This window comes from Habropoda laboriosa, unplaced genomic scaffold (genome assembly GCF_001263275.1).
Source record: "Habropoda laboriosa isolate 0110345459 unplaced genomic scaffold, ASM126327v1 scaffold2, whole genome shotgun sequence".
NCBI lineage: Eukaryota > Metazoa > Arthropoda > Insecta > Hymenoptera > Apidae > Habropoda > Habropoda laboriosa.
In genome coordinates, this window is record NW_017100190.1 from 496,875 (window position 1) to 520,297 (window position 23,423).

The 23,423-nt window shown below is 40.7% G+C and overlaps 4 protein-coding genes across 4 annotated transcripts in view; 2 read left to right on the forward strand and 2 right to left on the reverse strand.

Moving 5' to 3' along the window:
• LOC108579963 (IWS1-like protein) overlaps window positions 1–3,235 on the reverse strand; it is a 3,513-nt gene extending 278 nt beyond the window's left edge. Inside the window, 8 exon segments of the mRNA XM_017943604.1 lie at window positions 10–62; window positions 65–353; window positions 421–781; window positions 889–903; window positions 1,034–1,615; window positions 1,976–2,803; window positions 2,879–2,987; window positions 3,223–3,235. Of these exon segments, the coding sequence (XP_017799093.1) occupies window positions 10–62; window positions 65–353; window positions 421–781; window positions 889–903; window positions 1,034–1,615; window positions 1,976–2,803; window positions 2,879–2,987; window positions 3,223–3,235 (2,250 nt within the window).
• Window positions 3,236–3,894: 659 nt separating this feature from the next.
• LOC108579941 (mothers against decapentaplegic homolog 3) lies at window positions 3,895–10,991 on the forward strand. Its single transcript, XM_017943576.1, has 7 exons — window positions 3,895–4,259; window positions 8,588–8,796; window positions 8,965–9,257; window positions 9,328–9,551; window positions 9,624–9,937; window positions 10,023–10,292; window positions 10,431–10,991. The coding sequence occupies exons 1-6, from the start codon at window positions 4,060–4,062 to the stop codon at window positions 10,289–10,291; spliced, it is 1,509 nt and encodes a 502-aa protein (XP_017799065.1). The 5' UTR covers window positions 3,895–4,059; the 3' UTR covers window position 10,292; window positions 10,431–10,991.
• A 3,763-nt stretch (window positions 10,992–14,754) lies between these two features.
• On the reverse strand, window positions 14,755–17,497 carry LOC108579843. The gene is given in 4 exon segments (XM_017943463.1): window positions 14,755–15,678; window positions 15,765–15,841; window positions 16,303–16,358; window positions 17,382–17,497. Coding segments are annotated over 4 exon segments (393 nt in total). The 3' UTR covers window positions 14,755–15,534.
• A 514-nt stretch (window positions 17,498–18,011) lies between these two features.
• Window positions 18,012–21,857, forward strand: LOC108579844 (integrin beta-PS-like). The gene is made up of 14 exons (XM_017943464.1): window positions 18,012–18,167; window positions 18,242–18,450; window positions 18,531–18,761; window positions 18,836–18,938; window positions 19,021–19,191; window positions 19,274–19,372; window positions 19,488–19,811; window positions 19,878–20,009; window positions 20,088–20,387; window positions 20,779–21,000; window positions 21,084–21,200; window positions 21,290–21,482; window positions 21,550–21,689; window positions 21,762–21,857. The coding sequence occupies exons 1-14, from the start codon at window positions 18,021–18,023 to the stop codon at window positions 21,855–21,857; spliced, it is 2,484 nt and encodes an 827-aa protein (XP_017798953.1). The 5' UTR covers window positions 18,012–18,020.
• Window positions 21,858–23,423: the final 1,566 nt, after the last annotated feature.

Genomic DNA, 23,423 nt, shown 5'->3' on the forward strand with positions numbered 1-23,423 from the left:
GATATATCATATTATCCAAGTAACATGAATTGCTTTTATAATAGAAGTTTCAGAAATCCATACTTGGCGTCTCCTTTTAAAGCTTTATTGATATCTTGCGATTTCTGGGAAGAACTTCCATCTTCGATTTTTCTTCTTTTTTGAGGTGTTTGTTCTAAATCTCTTTGCATTCTTTCTTCTTTTGATAAGGCTTTAAAATCTGCGGATAAATTAAATATGGGACGTGCCCATTCGTTAATTAATTTTCCTGCACGTTCTTTATTTTCTTTAGTTTCTTTTGGGTGTTTGTAGAGATACATCACGGCTTTGCCAATACCAGACTGTTTTAGGGAAGATTGATCGATTCGTGGAAACTGAAATATAAATTTGATTATTTCATGCACTTGTACAAATGTATAAATGACGAGAGTATAAACTTACTTCCCACAAAAGTTTCAAAAGACTATCCCTAATTTTTAAAGACGGTAAGGATCGATCGGGCATCGGCGCTAACCAATCTGTTAAAACTGATAATACATTATGCTCCAAAAAGGCCAATTGGAGGTCGTGTTTTTTAAGTTGTGATAGTACTTTCGGTAACATAGCTATTTTATTAGTAGCTGGTATATTCTGTTGATTTAATTTTCTATCGTCTTCTGATGCATTTTTCATGTCGGATAATAATTGAGCTATAATGTCGTCGTTATCGTTAATTATATCAATATCCTTCCTTTTGCGTCTTCGAGATTGTTCTTCTTTCTTACGAGCCAACATACGATCGAAATCTGACAATGCATCATCTCTGAAAATTTGTTGTTCTTTTTAATTCCAACGAGCCATCAAAATTGTTTAATGTATATAAAAGTTACAATCAATCGTTAATACTGTTTCGTTGATACTGTTACTTACATATATCTGCTATTCCTGGTAGGCATACATTAAAGATTATGTATATTAAATTTTAAGATATACTTCTATAAATGTAACATATCTTCTTTTTTTTTTTTTTTTGTACTACACATGACTTTTTAAATATAATATCTAGTTCACTTACAATCCTCCTTCTGCAATAATTCCATCGTCGGAATCTTCGTTTTCTTGTTGCTGGTTAGTTGCACCATCCTCAAACTGTTTGCTTTGCGCTCCTTCACCCTCTTCCTCTTGTTCATCCCCATCTTTCTTTCTTTCCGTTACTTCATCGTCTGCTTCATTATCCGAATCTGTTATTCCGTGTTTCGTTTTCTTTATTGCCTTAACACCACCCTCTTCTTCTTCAGAATCAGATAGAACTCTATTTCTTTTTCTGACAGCGCTTTCAGAATCTGCACTGCGGCTTCTCGATCTTCTAGATTTTGAACCTGAACGAGATCTCGATCTTGATTTAGATCGCGACGAATGTCTAGATCGAGCAGCTGACACTGATCTTGATCGTGAACGTGATGGAGAACGCGATCGTGAATGTGATCTCGATGGTGAACCTGAAAGGGACCTCGAGCGGGATTTTGATTTTGACCGGGCTCTCGATTTCGACCGCGATCTCGACTTTGATCGTGATCCGGAACGCGATCGAGAACGAGACGCCTTCGAACTGGACCTAGAGCGAGATTTCGATTTTGATTTCGATTTCGAACGCGATCTTGATTTTGATCGCGATCCAGAATGTGATCGGGAACGAGACGCCTTCGAGGTGGAACGAGATCGAGATCGGGATTTAGACGATCTAGAGCTAGATCTAGATCGAGAACGAGAACTTTTCCTCGAATTAGGTGAACGTGATCCTTTTCGTGATCCCGATACAGATCTCGACTTTGATCTTGAAATTGATTTTCTGGAACCGGATCTTGACTGAGACCTAGACCTTGACCCACGCCTTGAACCTGACGGTGTCCTTGATTTTGAACGCGACTTCGTTACCTTAGGATCCGCTGAAGGTGATCTAGATAAGGATCCTTTCTGAGATATCGATGGTGACTGTTTTCTTGATTCAGATCCAGACCTGGATCGAGATCGAGATTTACGTTTGCCATCTGGAGTAAGCGACTTGGAACGTGAACTTTTTTGTGAACCAGGAGAATCTTTTCTTGGTCTATCTACCGATGGAGACTTTGATCTTGAACGTGATCGAGAATTTCTAATACGGGATGGTGAGTGGTTTGCTTTTGGAGAGGGAGAAACTGATCCTTTTTTCTCACGCAAAGGAGATCTCGATCTACTGTACGACTTTCGACTGGGACTATTCGACGGTGATCGAGATCGAGCTTGAGAAGATTTTTGTGAACCCGATCGAGAGCGTGATCTAACAGCTGCTTTAGGAGATCTAGAAGGAGAGCCGGAATTTGATCGAGAACGCGACTTAAAACATGCCGATGGCGAAGGCGATCTAGAACAAGAACGAGAATTCACTTTTGGAGAAGAACACTTGGATGGCGGGTTACTCCGTTTAGCTGACGTCGATCGGGATCTAGATTGCGAGTTTTCTCGAGATGCTGCATCAAAACTTTTTCTAGACTCTCCCAACGACGAACTTCTAGATCTTGATCGTGATTTTGCTGAACATACTGAACGAGGTGACTGTGATTCACTTTGAGTAACTTTTCCATCCGCTTCTGGTGATGGAGATTTAGAAGGTGATCTTGAAATACTTTTCCTTCCAAGAGATTTTGAACTAGATCTAGACGATCTTTGATTTTTCACAGAAGAAGGTGACGTCGATCTATTTCTTGAGGGTGAACGTGAAGGTGATCTAGAATACGATTTTCTAGAATTAGCATTGGAAAGTACAGAAGCTGGTGACCTAGGCTGTGCAGGTGATGACTGATTGGATCTAAAAAGAAGTTTAAAAATTACAATACAAATTGTACGTCATAATTATATAAGTAGAAAGATATAATTTTAAAACCTTGGAGAAGGACTAGCAGAATTAGATTTGGATCTACTTCCTGCCGATCTGTGAGAATCTACAGATGGACTTTTAGATTTTTCACGTTCTTCTTCTGATTCGCTTCTCTCTTCTGAAAAAGATTAGCACCGATTAGGAAAGTTCTATTGGTAATGTAAAAATGTTAGTTTACAAATTTAACAACATTTCTCAGTGTAGTATGAAATGATTAAAAATAAAAAAAAAACAAAGATAAGCAATTGAATTAGATCGGTATCACTTTTAATTTACGTTAAATCTTTATGTTTCTCATAAAACATTTCACTTTAGATGAAATTTAAAGAAATTTCAAAAATAAAATTTACCTTCACGATTCATTGCACTTATATACAAACAGAAATATACACCTTTTCAATAATTATTATTAATTATCTGGTTTACTAAAATAACAATTCCCGATAATTCTTCATCAAAGTCCTGCTAAATTATAAAAGAACTTTTTGTTTTTAACAATAAGTCAGAATTGACAAACATACTCGGGAAATATATTTACATTAAAATAACTTAAGAAATAAAGAAAATTTGCTTAAAATACGTGTGATTGGCCACTTTAGTTTTGACTTGCTACTTTGTTAGGTTAGATATTTAGAATCAACCAATCGTTATAATTCATAAATTGAACGCAATCTTTACCCATCTTACGCGACTGTATACGCATACTATACGCACACTATTATAATTTTATTATGAAATCATTAAACATGATTACTGTTGCCAGATAAAAATATCCATGCATTGTTAACGTATTACTGGAAAAAGTATTTGTACAAAGGACTGTTTTATAGATTGAAATCTATTAGAAGGAAGTTCGGATAAATGAATAAAAGTGAAGTGTTATTTAATAAAACTGTGGCGATATTGCTTTCTATTTGGTACATATTCAATGGTTGGGTCGAAATTTTCCGAAGACCACCGAGTATCCTCGATTGTGCTTAAAGAACAATATGGCGGCTGTAGCAAAGTTTTCGCCGCCCGTATGAGAAATTCGTGTTCATCAAGATTTAACAGTTCACGGTAAACGTTAATCGCACAGTAACGCTACGTAGGGTTACGTAGCTAAGATTGTGAGTGAGCATTCGTTCGTGTCGTGGCACGTCGAGGCAGCCCGATGCAGGTCGCGCGCAATTCTTGTAGCGCAAATCATGACTTCGATGCTGTCCAGCTTTAACCCGCCTATCGTTAAGCGATTGTTGGGTTGGAAAAAAGCCGAAGGAGAAGACAAATGGAGTGAAAAAGCCGTTAAAAGTCTGGTTAAAAAGTTAAAAAAGTCCACTGGCCTCGACGAACTCGAGAAGGCCATTACTACGCAAAGTTGCAACACTAAGTGCATTACTATACCAAGGTACGCTTACTTTATATACTTTTGCGTGTACATAAATATTGCAACTGATGCAGTAGGTATTTTGTACGTTTCTTATTATCAATTGTTCGTTCTCGCATCTATTTCACGATACGTATAGTGTCATTAGGAGGATTTGGCGAATTTCAAAGATACATTTATTTGTACGTTTCGTAGTGAAACTCAGAGAAATAGAAAGCGTTCGCGTGTGCTATTTGCCGTTGTTCATATTTACGTATCTATTACGTATTCGTGCGTATAATGTCACGACAGTTGTAATATTCATTGACAGTTCTTCTTACCGCCGATCTCTACGTACGAAAAACAATTTTCCATTCTTTTTTTCACGGATTTATCGTATCTAATATTTTTTTAAAATTTTCATATATCCCCCTGTAACGTGTTTACTGGAAAATGTTTTCCTTATAGCGTTACGATGATCTCGATTATAATTATCGTGGTCGACACACGGTTTAACATCGAAATAGGAAATTCGATAGTTGCGAACGAGCGAAGGTAACATGTTTATCGGTTCTTATTCCAAGTGTCGAGATTTCGAAGGGAGTGATATTTAACGAGTAGCTCGAAATTGTTGAGAAAAATTTCGTTTAACGTTGCGAGCTCTGAAAGTAATTGAAATTGAAGGAACTTTTGAAATCTGGAATAAGAGGAATTTCTATTCCTTGTGATTTGCTTCGAATTTTTAATGTACGCCATTCTCTTTCAGATTTCGTTTTTCCGTTGTCAGCTTTACTATAGCGTTAGCTGGTCTAAAATCACGCGAATGCTTATCTGCCCGCGTACACACGTTCTATTTTCACATGTCAGAGAATTCGCCTTGGTACTGTAGCACTTTTTTTCTTTTCGAATAAAAGAGTTGAGGGAGAAGAGAACGTTTTCTTCTCTCGGCTGATTACATTATCGTCGATCTTTCGCATTCTCAGTTACGGCGATTACAAGTAAAATAGTCACTGATTTGACACACGCATTAGAATAAAAGCAATATACGCGTTATCACGAACGTTTATTTATTTGTTTATTTTTTGTAGGTACTACACGATACGATACAGTGTACGATAGTTGCACATAGCGATTGCACATTGTTATCTTAGCAGTTATGTAATAATCTTAACGAAGATGCGATCGCAAAGAAATGGATAGGCGAACGATGCGTAATAATACTCGAAACGGAAGATCCGTGTAAACGAGATTCCTTTTCGTCGACATTCCGTGGTTCACGATCGAACCAAATCGACGATCAATATAAGCCAGCTTATCCCGTTTCGATCGCAATATGCGCTTGTCTGAATGAAAGACAGGCGTGTGTCACGTCGTTGCGCGATCCATCTTTTTACGTGAGAATTTCTTCCGCGAGGTTGCACGGTCGTCTACTACTTTTCGTTTAGTAACCAGCGTGCTAGAGACTCGTATATTCTTGATACACGTACATTGTATGTATCGTTGGTTACGCTTTTCGAATATGCTCAGGCGAGGATAATACGTGCACCGCGTACAGTTTCGGTCCTGGGCAATCCGCGTTTTGTCAAGCAGTTGTAACAAACGGTCGCACACGCGTAAATACAAGGGTTCTATCTTATCTGTGCGTTACATCACGTAAACTTTGTACATCGCGCGGCAAATAAAATCATACCTCTATAACTCTCTTTTCTTTTTCTTTTTGTCTTTTTTAATATACAACGTCGGGATATCGCGGCGAAATTGGAGATGCTGTTAACGAGTATTTGAAAAGCAGCCGAGATCAAGAAGAGGATTAGGATCTAGGATCAGGATGTGTACGCGAATAAAAGTTACAAGTGTCGGAATCGAAATCGATTGTAGCTCGGTACATAGCTCGTAACGACTTTATTAATAGTAATCCTAGCCACGTTGCCGCGCGCTCAAGGATATTCGGGGAAGAGAGGGAAAGTCTGTCATCGAGAAAGGCAGATCCTTCTGTAACGCGCGCTTGCCAACTCCGACCGATCGCAATTTCTCTCGTTCGATCGAGATCGCGCATAAGATATGCGTACGATATCATCCAGAAATTCGATTTGGTTCCAGCACCTGTCGCGGAGGCGACATCGTCGCCTGATTCGAGGAAATTATATTTTTTTTAAAAGAAGAAAAGAGAGAAGGAAGATGGTACGGTTTTTTTAATTCGTCGGAGAAAAGGAGATGCTTGTCCGATTGTTCGTGAACGTGTGAAAGAAGAACGGAACGTTTATAGTAGAGTAACGAGGTCAGAGCGTATTATTCGATAGAATTGTCCTATTTGGATCGTGGAATTACACGCATTATCGGGATATTTTCTGTAGTACCTAGGTTAATCGATGTTTACGTAACACAATCGATACGGCGACGAGTATTTATGTAAAAAATGAACGGCACAGATTTCACAGTAGCGCGGAGTTTTTTTTTCGTCGAAAGAATTATGTAAGTCTATGGTGTTTAATCGAAATCCATGGAACGTGATAATTTTTCCTGGGTGAAAAATGGAAATTTGTTCGGTAAGGCGACGAACAGCGCGCAAAAGCGTTTCATTTTCGTTCCGAGAAGTATTCTGGTTATCGGTGTAACATCGTGTGCGTATATACACACTTGAGAACGGAATCGGAGTAGCTCTCGCTCGAGAAGGTATATGATTTATCGCGTGGTGGCGTTCGTTTTTCTCTTCGCTTCTCTTTTCCGTCAACCGCTTTTCTCCGTCTCTCGTCGCGACATTGACCAGGCATCGGCTTCGCCTCTACGTACAGTCGCGTCGTTCAGATAGGAAAAATTGTGGATTAGGAGACACGCGTCTGCGGTGCGCTGCGGCGTGTGTACCTACATAGAGAGATAGAGAGATATCAGAGCCGGTGCAAATAAGTGCACAGCTCACGTACCGTCTATTTTCTTTCCTTTCTTCCTTTTTAAAAAAACGTGCGAGCACACCGCGTCTGGTTGTCGGTGCAAGCGACGATTAAACTCGATTAAGTCGCGACTCTCGTTTGATGCATACGTGGAAAGAATTTCGACTCTCTGTCCTCGCGAGTTACTACTGGAACGGTGGTTGGTGCGTCAGCAAGATGAGTGAAATTGCAGAAGAAACGAGACTGTGGTGGATCCGCCTCCCCTTATTCTTAGTGTCATTTGCGCGAAACACCCTCTTTCCTCCGGCGTAGAACCAACGATCCGCGTACAATTCCAATTGTACAGATCGAATCTGGATCGGTCGATCGTTGTTCGATAGTGGACGACGTTTCGACGTGGACGCCACACGGTCTCCTGCATACGGCCACCTTTCAAAACGGTCGATAAAACGTCCCCCCCCCTCCGCTGCCGATGGATACACAATCTTCGGAGTTACTCAATGTTGCCAGTGATTCGACGGTATTGTTGTTGCGTAACTGCCGGGTAGAGGATGGCCGGGTGTACTGTGCTTTGCTTGCTTTTTCCCCACTTCCGAAACGCGGTAGTTAGGAGGCCGTTCGGAATCTATACTTTCTTCTACTATGTTCCGTTCATTAGTTGGCCGGATAGTTTGGTGAATGATAGCGGCGGTGACGCGCGAATTCTCAATTATTATGTAACGAAGAGTAGTGTCGTGCGATTGCAATTGTATACTACACGTAACGAGCCGATAAATAGGCAGAGAAAGCGAGAAAGAAAGAAAACCAATTCCTTCCTTTCCGGTATCATCTCCCTCGAACACGCTCTCCAGTCGGCTAAATTGATTCCGAGACGTTGAAGGGAACGCGTAGGAAGATGTTGAACGGAGGGAAACGTTGCGTGGCAATTGATGACGGAGCAACGGGCCCGATGCGAACTCACCCCTGTCGAGTAAAAAGAAAAAGAAAACATCGAACCGAAAGTACGACGGCAGTTTCTTTTTGTCGGTAGGCGCCACCGCTTCCGGCGCGGCAGACGCGAACACGGCACAGAGAGTCGGGAAATACGAAAGTGAGATAGAGAGAGAGGCAACAGGAAGTTGGCTGTGGAGAAGCGTACGTTGAAGCAAAAGTTTTACGACGCTTCTGGTTCTGTCGCGTGGTGTCGAGTTCGCGAAGAGCCTAACTTAAAGCTCTCGATGCTTTCGCAGAGATGAGAGACGATGACTGTACTTTGTTTGCGGTAGAACGCTCGATCGGGGAAAGTGGCGTTTCGTCGTTGTTTACTTGTGCGAAAGGTTTGGCTTGTTCTCGCGTGATGCGATCACCGCCGCGTCCAACGATAATTCGCGAGATCGATGCGGCGGCGGCGGCGGCGGCGGCGAGGGCCGACGTTTTGAAGAAGGTGAAAAATAAAAAGTCGGCTAATCGATCGCGGTTTCCTTTTGTTTGTCCGAACGGAAGGCCTAGTCCAGGCGGTGTCGGTGACAACGGTGTCCAAGGAGTACGCGGTAAAGGCCTGCCGCACGTGATCTACTGCCGACTTTGGCGCTGGCCGGATTTGCAGTCGCACCACGAACTAAGGGCGATCGAGCATTGCGAGTACGCGTTCACGCAGAAACGGGACGAAGTCTGCGTCAACCCGTACCATTATCAACGAATACAAACACCAGGTAGGTGTGACACCTTCCGATTTGCCGCGCGATCCGCTGGACCAGCGCGGCGAACGACAAAAGTCGTCGCTTCAATTAGGATAATGAAAGAGCGTGGACATCTTTCTATGCTTCGCTTATACCGTTTTCTGCCTGTCATCAAAGTAAATGGAGACCGATACTTTGCAGTTTTGCCAGCCATTCTCGTGCCACGACATAACTTAGCTGGAGACGAGCCTGTACTTTACAACACTTCCCTCGAAGAGCTCAGCGTTAGCGTGCCAGAAAACACGAGCTTCCACGCAACGTTGAATCATCAGCATCACAATCAACAGAGTATACCGCAGTCACCGCAACAGCAGCAACAACAGCAGCAACAGCAGCAGCAACAACAGCAGCAGCAGCAGCAACAGCAGCAACAACAACAACAACAACAGCAGCCGCAGCAGCAGCAACCGAATAACCCATATCAAGGAATGCAGGTTTGCACCGAACGAACCGATACTTGGTATCCGAGAGAAACGATGATAAAATCAATTAATTTTCCTACAGAGTATGCCTGCAACGAGTCCGGCTAGCGTCGGGAGTCTAGGAAGCGTTCAGGGTTCACCACATCCGGCGCCTGGATCCATGGATCCTCCTGCCGATACACCTCCTCCAGGATATATAAGCGAAGATGGCGATAACATGGATCACAACGACAACATGTCTTTGTCGCGTTTGTCTCCCAGTCCCGTCGATGCACAACCTGTCATGTATTGCGAACCAGCGTTTTGGTGAGCGATAACATATTCTAGAAGTGATATGAATAAACGTTTATACGTGTGTTTTTTTCTTTATTTTACAAGGTGTTCGATAAGTTATTACGAATTAAATACGAGAGTAGGCGAAACGTTTCACGCGTCGCAACCGAGCATAACGGTGGACGGATTCACCGATCCTAGCAACTCTGAACGTTTCTGTCTGGGTTTACTGTCGAACGTTAATCGGAACACCGTCGTCGAACAGACGAGACGACACATCGGTAAAGGAGCTAGACTTTATTACATTGGCGGAGAGGTGTTTGCCGAGTGTTTGTCCGATTCGAGCATTTTTGTACAAAGTCCCAATTGTAATCAACGTTACGGTTGGCATCCAGCTACAGTTTGTAAAATACCACCTGGTAAGTAGTTCCCTTCTCCCCTTTCTTTTTCCCATTCGGTATCGACCTTCGCTTTCATCGCTTTTTTTCTCTCTCCGACGAGTAGGCTGCAATTTGAAGATCTTCAATAACCAGGAGTTCGCGGCACTGTTGTCGCAATCGGTTTCCCAAGGATTCGAAGCGGTATACCAATTGACTCGGATGTGCACGATCAGAATGAGCTTCGTAAAGGGTTGGGGAGCGGCGTATCGTCGGCAAACCGTGACATCGACTCCTTGTTGGATCGAGTTGCATTTAAATGGTCCGTTACAGTGGCTTGATAGGGTACTCACGCAGATGGGATCGCCTCGTTTACCCTGTTCCTCGATGTCATAAGGTTGTATACACTTTTCCTTCACGGATGCGGAAAAACACGAACGATTCGCGTGCTGTCATTGTCGTCGTCGTGTCGTAGATTGGTTCTTTTCGTCGTCGATTAATGTTTCTTATTCGAATTCTCTGCAACCGGTTACAGTGACAGAAAAACAGTGCAAGAAGAAAGATGTACGATTGCCGTTCTCGCGAAGCGCGTACCGTGTATCCTCGCTTCGAAAGTGTTTGTATGGAATACAAACTACCGACTTCGTGCTTGAAGTGCCAGCAGGAAAGAAGGCATTCGATCGGACGGACGAATGGAGATGGAGAAACAGCGTTCGATCGGCTGTAGGAACGCTCTCAAGTGCTCAAGTCGCGATATCTCGTCGACGTTTCGTACGTAAAGAGGAAAAGGTCGATGTACGGGCAAAAGAGTGCAGACACAAAATCGGTTTGCAATAATACACCAGTTGTCACCAGTACAGAAAACCTATTCCCCATTCTTCGATAAACCGGGACATCATGATCGAAAGTACCAACTAATGAAATAAGTAAACATTGTTGATACACACTTATCGCACTCCAGTGTGTTTGTGTGTGTGTGTGTATGTATGTAATGTATGGATGTATGCGCGCGCACGTGCCTGTATGTATGCGTGGGTGGGTGGGTGGTTAGTGCTTTACGATCCAGGGTTATGAATCCGACTTTAACTGAATTAACAAGGCGAAAAGAGAAAACAAGCGTATCCTCTGTGTACATGTATATGTATGTATGTATCTATGTATGTGTATGTATATGTATATGTATATGTATATGTATATGTATATATATATATATATATATGTACATGTACATACGTGTGCGCGTATGTGAGTATCCAGATACGTATGCGCATGTGTATATCTGTACTACGACCGTTGAAAAAAAGCTCAGCCTTTGCATATTTTTATCGCTTGTTAAGTCAACGCACTCCAGTCGTACAGTATACGTCAGCTTTTATAAAACAATACATAATATTATGTACGTTCACACTTTATAGTCTGCTGAGAATTTCTATAGAATGGGTAAAATGTGCGTACCCGTTGCAAAGTTTCTAATACAACAGTGCGCTGGTCTATTCGAAGTTTCTGTCGATGTTTTTCCTACGAATATGGGACGTGTTGAAAGAAATATACGTGTAAAGCCTATAATCTCTTGTATGATAACGGATAAGAAAGGATTATAGTGTTCAATATGTGCGTAAATATTGACACGTTTTGTTCACCTTGCTGCTGCATCCTCGAATGGACCAGAACGTTCGAATATTTTCACTAAGGATCGAAGCATCAGGTACGAATAGTTATGTTTCTGTGTGTTTCCAAGTTTTATGAATGGTTAGTATTGTGAGACGAATCATCCACAGTATACAGTGCAGACTAAGTTTTCAGCGAAAAATCTTTCGATACGGAAATTGAAATGTTGCTACGTATTAAGGTGTCTTATCTTGAATAATTGATATTCTTATTAAGAATAAGCGCTATATTTCTTAACGTTGATAGAAGTACTAAGCGCACGAAGTCTGTGGTAGACAGAAATATCTATTTACTTGATATCGCATGGAACATGAAAACTGATTAATAATTCAGAAAAATTATATACGCGTATACCTATTATCGAATGTCTGAAAATTTATGGGAGGCATAGCAAACGTTAAAGTGCACGTTTTGGTGTTGATGTTCAATGTAGCGAACCACTCGTTAGTTGAGAATCGTTGCAAAAATGTTTGGTTCGTTGTATAGGATCGTGGACAACGTTTCGTGCCAGAAAAATATGTTTTTGTATGGAGAGATGACCGATTTGATTACAAGTAAGCTTTCACAAAATGTAGTTGAAACGTCTTCTGAGATTTTATATGAAAATCACGAATGTACGAGAAGCGCGTAGAATTTTCGAGCGATTACGAGAAGGCTCGGTGGAATGAAAATTTTACCATAGACGAGAGGATGAAAGAAAATAATGGTCTGGCCTTGAATGTGAGATGATGCTTTTAGATATATCGGGTATATTGTTTCTATAATATTTTAAATTTATTTACAAATTGTTTCTGAATCGAGTGTATTAAAAGTTTCTATTTTATTGCAGATTTTATAAGATATTTCATATTCGAGACTAACCGAAACAAAAGAAATACAGTTTTTTAAAAAACTCGAACGTCTTTCACGTAGAACGTATGAAGAAAAACGGGATAACGAAGTTACGTATTTTATTATATTACCAGATATATATTAGTATCGATGTACGGACAGTCTTTGCACCAAGTGCATAGATTCAGTTGTCTTTTTCTTCTTTTTTAACGAATAAATTTTTAAAGATAAACTATACACGACTTCTATGGAGTCTTTATGTACGATATGGGGGCCAATTTTGCACGCACAGTTTGCGAGATTCGATCTCGATAAGAACGTCAAACGTTTCGGAGAACCGGTTCCTCTTTCTATGTATTTTTTCCCCCGGTATCGATCGTATTCCATATTTTTTTTCGATCTTAAATTTTTTAAACAGCCAACAATTGGTTTAACAATTAATCTGTAAAAAACTGTCGAAATTACATCAAGAGAAGGAAATCAGATTGCAAGTTTTCGTTTAATAATTAAGAACACGTCGTCGCGAAATATCGTATTTCCGAAATCTATTTTTTTAAATATTATCTCAATCCTTTCGATGGGAAATGATTCATGTGCTAAGTTTTTATATCCATTATAATGTTTCTCATGAATCGTGCAACCTCTTTTTTTATACGCATTGTGCAGCTTATCACTTTTTATCATTCTGCCATTTCCTTCGTATCTTCTTTTTGCGCAGTACAGATCAAGAGATATAACAATGACCACGATTTGCGAACTTACCAGTCGCTACTTTTTACCGAATCGCGATACCGTATTTCAACAATATTATTTCGTATTACCTATTCTGGAGGAATGTTGCAAGGTGGTCAAGCTCGGGTTAGCAGTTACGGAAGGATATGTCGAAGGAAAACACGAGATTTTAAGTGATACAGATATTTTTTATTGATTCTCATGTAGTGGTATAATTGCGTAGCCTAGGAAGAACGCGTTCGTCTTTTACGAGGTTTTCTTCTTTATTTTTTTTATGAAACATGTACACTTGATACCTTTATTGGTGTACCGTTTTGAAATATCATTCTCGAAATTGCAAGAAATCGTGCACCTTATGAAAGTCGAACGCGCGATATCGTCGGGCAGCTCGAATAATTAAATAGTGGTACAAGAGAGGAATAGCACCTGTTTGTTGCCGACACATAAGATGCGTACCTTCCTAGACACTCGTGCAAATCGGTACTGCCTCGTACAAGAAGATTATTATCGAAGAAAATGAGAGATACGTAAAAAAAATGAAAGCTTCTGATCGTCAACCACTTGACAACCACTCGCCTCCCTGCCAGACTGCCACTAGCGTACTAATTAAGGAAATACGAACAGGGGAACCGAAGAACTCGCCCTCGCCTTTCTTCGTCGTTCTCAAACTCCTACTCGTTCGTTTTACGTTAGCATAAGATCAAAATACATCCACGTCGGTAAAGGAAGAGACAGACCATTGAGAAACGCGTTTTAATTTGCCAAAGTATGTTAAGCGTAGCAATTGCCAAAGTATGTTTTTTTATTTTTTTTTTTTTTTTTTTTTTTTTCTTCTCTTTAAGTACAAGAACGTCGAGTCGACATTAGTCGCGATTCACACGCGCGCATGAATCGTTAAATTATCAGGGTTGTCCCCTCCCTCTTTGTTTCTCTTTTACCTTTGAAAATTCGTAACTGTTACCATTGTTCATCGCACCGTATCGTTGATTATAATCGTTATGTTTTTTCTTCATTTTTTTTTTTTAACTTTTATTTTAGGTGTGTTTAGTGTCTTGACCTGCCGAAGAATCGAGCGGTCCGACGATTATGAATTTTTAATTCTGTAGCTACTTATTACATATATCTTGTGTGCTAATAAACTGCATTTACACAAAGGGAAGGATCGACTAAAGGATAACTTGTAGAAATCCGATATTTTTTTACATACTAAAGATACGTGAAAATTCTTTTACGTGCGATATATTCGATACGATGGTTATAATCTCGTCGATGTTTCCCTGGTGTGGATGAGATCTTTTACAAGAATACGAGAGATGAAATATCGCGAGCTTGAAAGAACGAGTGTGGGAGAATATAGACGAGATGTTGCGACAAGAAATATCGAGTGTGAGACTGTATATTAATTATAAATAAATGTACACGTTAAGTCTAATAAACATGATTCTGTCGCTTTTTATTACTTTATAGCTGCGAGAAAACTATACCTAATGGTTCTCTCTAGAAATCTATGGCTTTAACCTACTTTTAAATGCAAGATAACATTTCGTTCGGAACATTTACGTGCTTAGAGAAGTTGTAAACTCTGCAACAGTCATAATAGCGTATAATTGAAGGGAATAGAGGTTGGGAAAACATAAATATACTAATAAAAATCCATTGACAATTTTACGTGACAGAATTTGTATCATTTCACTACGACAAGAAGAATACAATCTATACAAGCGTTGTACAATGTTGCGCTTAAATATGTGTAGTTTAGTCATCAGCGCCTGTGACTAATGGCAGCAACAATCGCAATAGATCATCAACGGGTTAGTCTTGTATTTAAGAAGCAACATTCTTAAACGAAATTTTAACAAAACAATATTCGCCATACTTAGTTCTTTACAGCATGTTCTTTGATAAACTTTTTTTAAAATCTCTTCTTCCACAAGACGATCTCGTATATTTAACTACATGCAACAACATCGATCAAATTCGTAAAAACTATCGAACATAAGAAACAATTGCTGATTCGTATTATCCAAAAGAAATACCATTAATGCACGTTTGGTATTCTTTGTGTCATGCTCAATTATTCCGAACATGTTTCAAACGTTTTGAATTATTAATTAAAATGCAAAGTGGTATACATTAAATACCGTGTACGTTAATATGTTTCTTTAGAACGGTTCAATGTTTTTGGATAAAATCGATTCTGACGTTAGCTAACATATTAGCATCTTCTTTTACATCGGAAATTAATTATACGAGATTCTTGACATCAGATGTAAAGTACAATCAAAAGAGCACTTCGATTTGGGTAAGGGTCTAACATTCAATGGCGATGTTTATCCGCAAACATGTTACAGAGATGTTTTATTTCTCTCTTTGGAATTGATTTGTTGCTGCTGAATTTAACGAAGTTGTTACAGCCGGCCTGGATGTTCAGAAGTTAGCATCTTCCTCACAGAAAATATGCTCATAGATAGGCCAACAGTTGCAAGGATATATGCTGATTTCGTGATGTTACGTTCCATTCCATTCTTACGAAACACGGTGGAAACAGCTCCCTGGAACGAAGGGCTCTTTTTACATGGGACGATCGAAGCACGGCTTATTACATAACGTTTGTCCTTACGAGAAAAATCTATCTTACCTGCTGGAATGATAATTTGAGAGCATAGAGGGTGGCAGGAGTCAGATACATTTCTAACCGAGGCTTTGCTTCGTACTCTAAAAAAAGGAAAGATCACGTAGATTATGTGTTTCTTATGTAAGACACGGGTTTCAAATGTAAAAACGAATGACATGTAAAATTGGATCATGTCCCAAATTGACGATTATCTTAAACAATTGTGGGATAACGTCGTTTGTCTCAAATGATAAATTTTTATCGCGATTGGTAACGCTTCTTGAATTCGGTTATGTTTTCTTAAAGAATAATAGCGCCAAAACGTTAGTTTATAAAACTTTGTTATTTTTAAAAGTATCCCAATATCGTGGATCTTTTATGTATTATTTCGTATAATTTGTTTTTTCAACAGAAATAAATTTCACTATAAATTTTGAACAGACGAAACTGACTGGATAATATAAATGACATTGAAATTGCATCGATGAGAAGTGACAAACGCGTACGCTTAATTGAAAAATGCTATTGCGCGCCGATCGAGATTTCACACTATTTAACCTACGTAATGCGTTCAACGCAAATGCTTTTGTTTCCGTTTTTACGCAGTTTGCCATGACATTTCATGGAGATTGTATATGCATACGTCGCTGAAGCGTTGCTACGATAATGTAACTATATAATATTGTCGATAATCTTGTTGCCAAAGTTATAATTATGTTGCATTGGGGAATCTTAACGCGCAGCATTAGATAAGTCTTTCCTGGCGCCTTCCAAGAGACTGTAGCACTTGTGTTATTCTGTATTCTAAAATCTTTATGTAACGATATATGATATTTTCAGTTACTGTGACAGATGCATAATACAATTGTATCTAGACCAATAAAATTTTCTCAAGGGTTACACATAAAAGTCACAGTAAATAAAAAAACAAAAAAAAAAAGTTCAACTTATATAAGATCCACATAACCAATTTTATTATATTGTTATAGTGATTTATTAATATTAATGCCTGTGCAGTGGACATACTAAGAAAACGAACTGTGCAGTTCGAGAAAAGCTGTCGAATAATATGTAGTAAATTCGAAGTTCATCGGTTAAAAGGTTGTACTGGCGTATGAACGTGTGGCGGTTTCGTGATCACTTCATTCACGCACGCTTATACCCCATGAAATATATGAAAATAAAAAATTGCACCTTGCAAAGAGAGACTTATTTTTAAGAGTGCAGAGTCTAATTTTACTTGAGCATAAATTTCAGCTAAAGCAATGAGAAAACAAGCTTTCCCTTGTCGGGAAGGAAATGCACTTCGCGGTACGGTTAACCTATAAATTCACGATGGCGTGATTCTCGCCTAGGTAGAAACGGTTAACAGAAAATTAGAGAAAAGTTAAAGACAAAACCATCAATCGTTGATTGTCAGAAAATTAATCAACAATGATTTAAGACAACATTTAAAAAAGGGCAAAACAGTTTAGTTTGTCGTTCAATGCAAATTAAGGGGAAAAAGCAGCGTATTACGTTCTACCACGTTTTTCTATGAGATTAATAACATAATAATAACGTTGTTACACATAATAGAACAGAGGCACTAAAGTTACACTTAATTAAAAGCAAAAATGCATTCGAAGTTAATGTACCTACCGTCCTCTGCGAAACGTGCCGACGAAAGAGATGATCACCGAAAGTGCACGTTCTTCCGCCCCAAGTTGTTTTCACACCACTGCCGATTTTGCTTTTCCGAGTGCCTTTTTACACATGCAGCGCCATCTTTCAATGGTTCGATATACTTACTGCAGCGTTTCCAGAATACGGTACAGAAGCTGTGCGAATTAATATCATATATTGGTACCTGTGTATAAAATTTGTTATTCTCTTTAACAGATGTTGATACATTGTACATTACCGTAATAAAGTATATAAATACATATTAAATACTAATTGAACGTTTACGTAATATGAACATTTTGCGTTATTCTTGTAAAGCAGAATTAAAATTTATCCAACATTTCACTGCTTCAATTATATGTAGTAATTTTATTCCTCTTAAATGACACGTAAAAATAATTATGCTATAGTTACCGTTAGCCGAAACAACGTCTTTGTTCGACTATTACCTTTTTGTTGGTCAAAAGAGTAACTTACTCAGAAAGAATAGTTACCTAATGACGCATGACGTCGTTTTATCTCGGATTCATTTCCGTGGGATGCCACAATATCCTTTCAAAGCGCCAGTACTACAGCTTGCTCGTTTGAAACTAAATCGGCATTAAGAGGGAAACAATGACTCGTTGGACGTTGTACTTTTTTTGGATTCAACTATTTTCGTTGGTTCTTTGCGAATACAAAGATTCGGAGAGTCTTTGCGCATCTCGAGAAACCTGCAGTGATTGTCTACGCACTCCGCGATGTGTTTGGTGTTCTACCAGGGTGATCATTATTTACCGTAACGGTTAACGAAAAGGTTATAACGATTACAATGTAGTAATGGATTATTCACACAGGTGTCCGATCATCAAAATGCGAACGGTCCATTGGTTCGTTGTGTTACCAGAGAAAAACTGTTAAAAGAAGGTGATTACTGGTGTCGAACTTCAGACGTGATAGATGAAGCCAACCGGATGATTATGCTTGAAAATCGAGCGTTATCCTCGACGAAAGGCACGGATCCTGTCCAAGTACAACCTCAAAAAATTCAATTGCGGCTCAGGCGAGGAAAGTATCATTTTTTACCGTCACTGTAAAATTATTTATCTTCGGAGAATATACGGTTCGAATTGGTGCTCTGTTCACAGGCGAAGAATATCGACTGACAGTAAAATACAGTCAAGCAGAGGATTATCAAGTGGATTTATATTATTTGATGGACTTGTCGGCATCTATGGAATCTTACAGAGATCACTTGTCGGAATTGGGAGTTCAGTTGGCGGAAGCCATGCGAAAGCTCACTTCGAATTTTCGTTTAGGATTCGGCAGTTTCGTGGATAAAGTTGTGCTACCGATGACTAATACGCAACTGGAGAAGTATCTTGAAACTTCTACGTTCTCTCTAATATCGCTGCGGTTATTTCCTGATTGGCGACGTAATACTTTTACAGATTAATATCACCGTGTGTTTTGAAGAAAAGTGGGAAACCATGTGCCTCCCCCTATGGATACAAAAATCAGATGCCCCTCACCGAGAATATTACTCTTTTCAAAGTAATCGGGTCTCTCGGTATCGTTTAATATTTGACGCGTTAATATTAACATCCTGATGCTGATCGATTGCTTCCCATGGTAGACTCGCGTGCAAGAGGCACCGGTGTCTGGTAATCTGGACTCGCCCGAGGGTGGTCTCGATGCGATGATGCAGGCTATGGTTTGCACCGAGGAAATTGGTTGGCGACAGAACGCCCGACGTCTTATCATTTTCTCAACCGACGCCAGTTACCATATTGCTGGAGATGGTAAAGTAAGTGAACCATTATACGCGGTACGAACGACGAACGTTACTTTTTGTTCGTTCAAAAGTTAGACACCAGATCACATTTCAGCTAGCAGGAATTATCGAGCCGAACGATTGTCTCTGTCACTTGGACGAACAGGGATTCTATACGTATTCGACTCTGCAAGATTATCCATCTATATCTCAAGTATGCAATTTCTTTTCCTTTTCTTTCTTTTTCTTCTTACTTTCCTCTTTTCGATTGCTTAGGGAAATTGATGGTAAAGGTAAAGTATTGATTTGTATTTTACGATGGAACACAGATCAACAAAGTAGCTCGTGAGCACGACATGAATATTATATTCGCGGTTCCGGGCCACAAGAAAGATACGTATCAATTATTGAGTAGAAGCATCAGTGGCTCCCGTATCGGAATAATAGGGCAAAAGTCTCAAAACGTGGTGGCTCTGGTTAGTGGAGAATACGAGAAACTGGTCAACTGTATAACAATGACGGACAATGCGCCAGATATTATCGACGTGAAGTACTTCTCTCGGTGTTTGGACAAAAATGGCGAATTAACGGAGCGACAAGAATGCGGAGGGCTACGAGTAGGGAATGTCGTCGACTTCGAAGTTGTGCTACAGGTACTCAGATGCGTTGAAATAGGGTCTCTGTTAGATAAATCGAGTAAGTATATTTGTCGAACGTAGGTGACCGAGTGTCCAGAGAATCCTAAAGAATGGCGGAAAAGCATGCAGATCAAACCAAGAGGTATAAACGAGAGCTTAACGATCGAAGTGGAGATTGTATGCGATTGTCCCTGTGAGCGACCAGGATACCCGGTGAGGATAATAATTGAACGCGAAGCTTCTCACGTTCGCCACCTACATTTTTCTAACACGTTCCGAATGAAAATGTAGGGACACACGGCAGCTGCGGAAGATTGCAGAGGGAACGGGTCTCTGGTCTGCGGTATATGTTCCTGCAACGATGGCTTTTACGGGAAGCAGTGCGAATGCGTAGGGAATGCAGACGGGGCTGAGAACGCGGCTGCCATGGTTGACTGTAAGCCTAACAACGAGACCACTGAAACTTGCAGCGGTCGTGGAGTCTGCAAATGCGGCATGTGCGAATGTATAAAACGTTCGAATCCGCAAGAAGTGTTTTACGGGAAATATTGCGATTGCGACAATTTCTCGTGCAAACGCAGCGGAGGATTGGTGAGTGGATCAAGCGAATGAAAAGAGAAGTGGCTTTCGAAGGGTGATGTACGAGGCTACGAGTCTGTCTGCTCGATGGAATTTTCACGGTACGAGTGAAGATGACAGCTAAACGAGCTTTTACGCAGCGTAGAAATTGTGTAATGAACGTATGCACGGGTAGAATTACCGTTTATCGTCGCGTTATCAGTTATGGACCAAAGGTATACATAAGTATATCCATGTCTCGTAAAGTTATTCCGGTGTCGTTTATTCGTGCGGTGAAGTTGCTCGGGTAATTTCCCTTTTAAGGAAACCTGTACAACGCCGTTGTAGAGAAAGACACGGTAGATAAATTATACGCGTTTGCGTGTATTCTATTATTCCGTCTGACGTTGTTTTTGCGTTTTAGGTTTGCGGCGGGCGAGGCAAGTGCGAATGCGGTACTTGCAATTGCCTGCCGGGATGGGGCGGCGAGACGTGTGATTGCAAAGAGACGAACAGTACATGCACACCGATCAACGGCCAAAGTACAGAGATTTGCAGCGGACACGGTGACTGTATTTGCGGTAGCTGTCACTGTCACGAGAAAGACAACATCCGATACTCTGGCCAGTACTGCGAAGAGTGTCCCGTAGGTCTTGGTCTGCTTTATAAAACGCGATCCTTCAACTGTCGTTCGCTACACGTGTACAGAGCACATTCTCACATTTTCAGACATGTCCTGGACAACGATGCGAAGAATTGAAGAACTGCGTGGAGTGTATGGCGTACAATTCCGGGCCTTTGGCTGAAGATGGAAAGTGCGATCAGTGTTTGCACCAGATCGATATCGTGAGTAGATAATTGCATCCTAAGAGGACATCCAACTTGCGTTCATTGGACGGTCGTAAGAAGCTTGTTTGCACTTTTAAACCGGACAGGTGGATAAGGTCGTAGAAGATCTAGAAAAAGATCTAGAGAGTGGAGCTCGTGTTTGTCGAACCCCTGGCGATGCTGGCTGTACGTTTGTATTCAAGTATGAATATTACAGAGGTGGTACCGGGGGAGATATTAAGATATTCAAGATTCAGGCAGAGAAGGAGCGGACCTGTTCTGTACCTATTAACGCCCTCGGTAAGCGCAGCGTGTCAAAACGAGCACAATGTTCTACCACAAATGTATTTCGATGTTTGGATCGTAGGTGTTGCTGTGGGACTAATAGTTAGCACTGTGATTATCGGTTTGCTGATCCTTCTTATTTGGAAAATATTAACAAGTATCCACGACAAGCGGGAATACGCGAAATTCGAGCGAGAGCGTGTACTGGCTAAATGGGACAGGGTAAATATTTCACTTCTCGTTGCACTCCGTATAGATAAATTCGTTTTATTAATACGATAACGAACAATTTAGGGGGATAATCCACTTTATAAACAAGCTACGACGACGTTCAGCAATCCAATGTACAACGAAAATCCTGATGTACACGAAAACGACGATTGTAATTAAAATGAATATTGGCGTGCGAAATACTGTCCCAGGAATAATTTAATCCTATTGGAAGGCAGGCGATCCGACAGGTAGCGCCACCATAAGCGAACCGACAATGAGAACGACGACGACGCCATGTTGGTTAATTGCTTTGTGAGAAGATAACGTGCTGGTTGATGAGAAGAGGCGTTTATCCTTCGAATCTTTTGGAAAACCACTTCTGTCCACTTTCATTCCTGCATTCCTTCCTCGTAAGTGAATACACATCCATTTTATCCCATTCTTCCTTTCGAATCTCTCGCGAAACTCGTGCGATATTTACTTTGGCTACTTGTCACACGTCGGATACACCATTACGTGCGCTCGTTTTGCGCCCGTTAATTTGCGCGGTTAAAAGAAATCCTAACCTAGCATATTTCGCGAAATTCTTGTACGAGGAAGTAGAACGAACGCGCTATCGAGACAGCTGGAAAGAAGACGAAGGTCGATAAGCGATCACTCGTAAATCAATTTTAAATTTGATCGGAGAATTTCGCGTGGACATAGGTCCTGGCCTCTCGGTCGATTGTTTCGAATATCCTCTGGCCTCGTACTTTATTGCTCGCTATGCCTGAAGAAGGCAGCCTCGTAAGGAGCTCGTAAATTCGTCACCACGGTCGGCTCCTGCTGCAAAACCCTGCGGCGTCTCCTCGCTGTATTTCCCACCAGAAACCTAAAGGTTCACCCACATTGAATCCGCCCATACCACTTGATTACTCGTCCATGATTATTACCGTCTCGGTCTCCATTACACCGATCCTCGTGATTTACGCATAAACACCTGTTACGGAATATTAGTTGATCTGGTCGTCTTGGAGAATGTGCAATTTCATTTCCGTATACCTGATCTACTTTTTGCTCGTCTCTAATCGCGTTAAACGAGCTTATTTCTCAACGTCGAGAAATTACCAGCCGTTTAATTATTCTATTAAGGCCGCTCCTCGATTTGGCGAACGGTGCGAGTCGAACGGACGAAATTTCGGGCGGTGTGTAATCGGGCCTTAAGGATAGCTGAGAAAAACAGTCGGAGGAAGGAGAGAATAGCAGAGTCGGCGCTCCGCATACTAAATCATTGCCGCACGTCCGTTTCTTTACATTGCACAGATTTTATTGATTATTTTACGGCCGGGAACATTGTAAATCTCTTCATCCTGTATCGGCGTCTCACCTCGCTCCCTGCCACTCTCCGAGAACCTCACATCGGGTGCCCATGGCGCCAATTACGCGAGTCGAACGGTATTGTTGTCGCATTCGTTCTGATCTGTCAGCCACGAGCATTCTCCCCGAGCTAACGATAACTTTTTACGTCTACCGTGCTGCCCGACAAACCTTTATGGAATTTTAATCGTTCCGCTGTTACCGCCGCGACGAGGGTTAAGCTTACATCTGCAACGATAGAGAGAAACGTTCCTTTTTGTATCCAAAGAGCAGACTTTGCAGAGCAAACAAAGTTAGGAGAGGAGAACGAATAAGGATAAGACAAGATCTTTGCGCAATTTGATATACATACGCGTCAAACGCGGCACGGCACGGCACGGCTCGGCT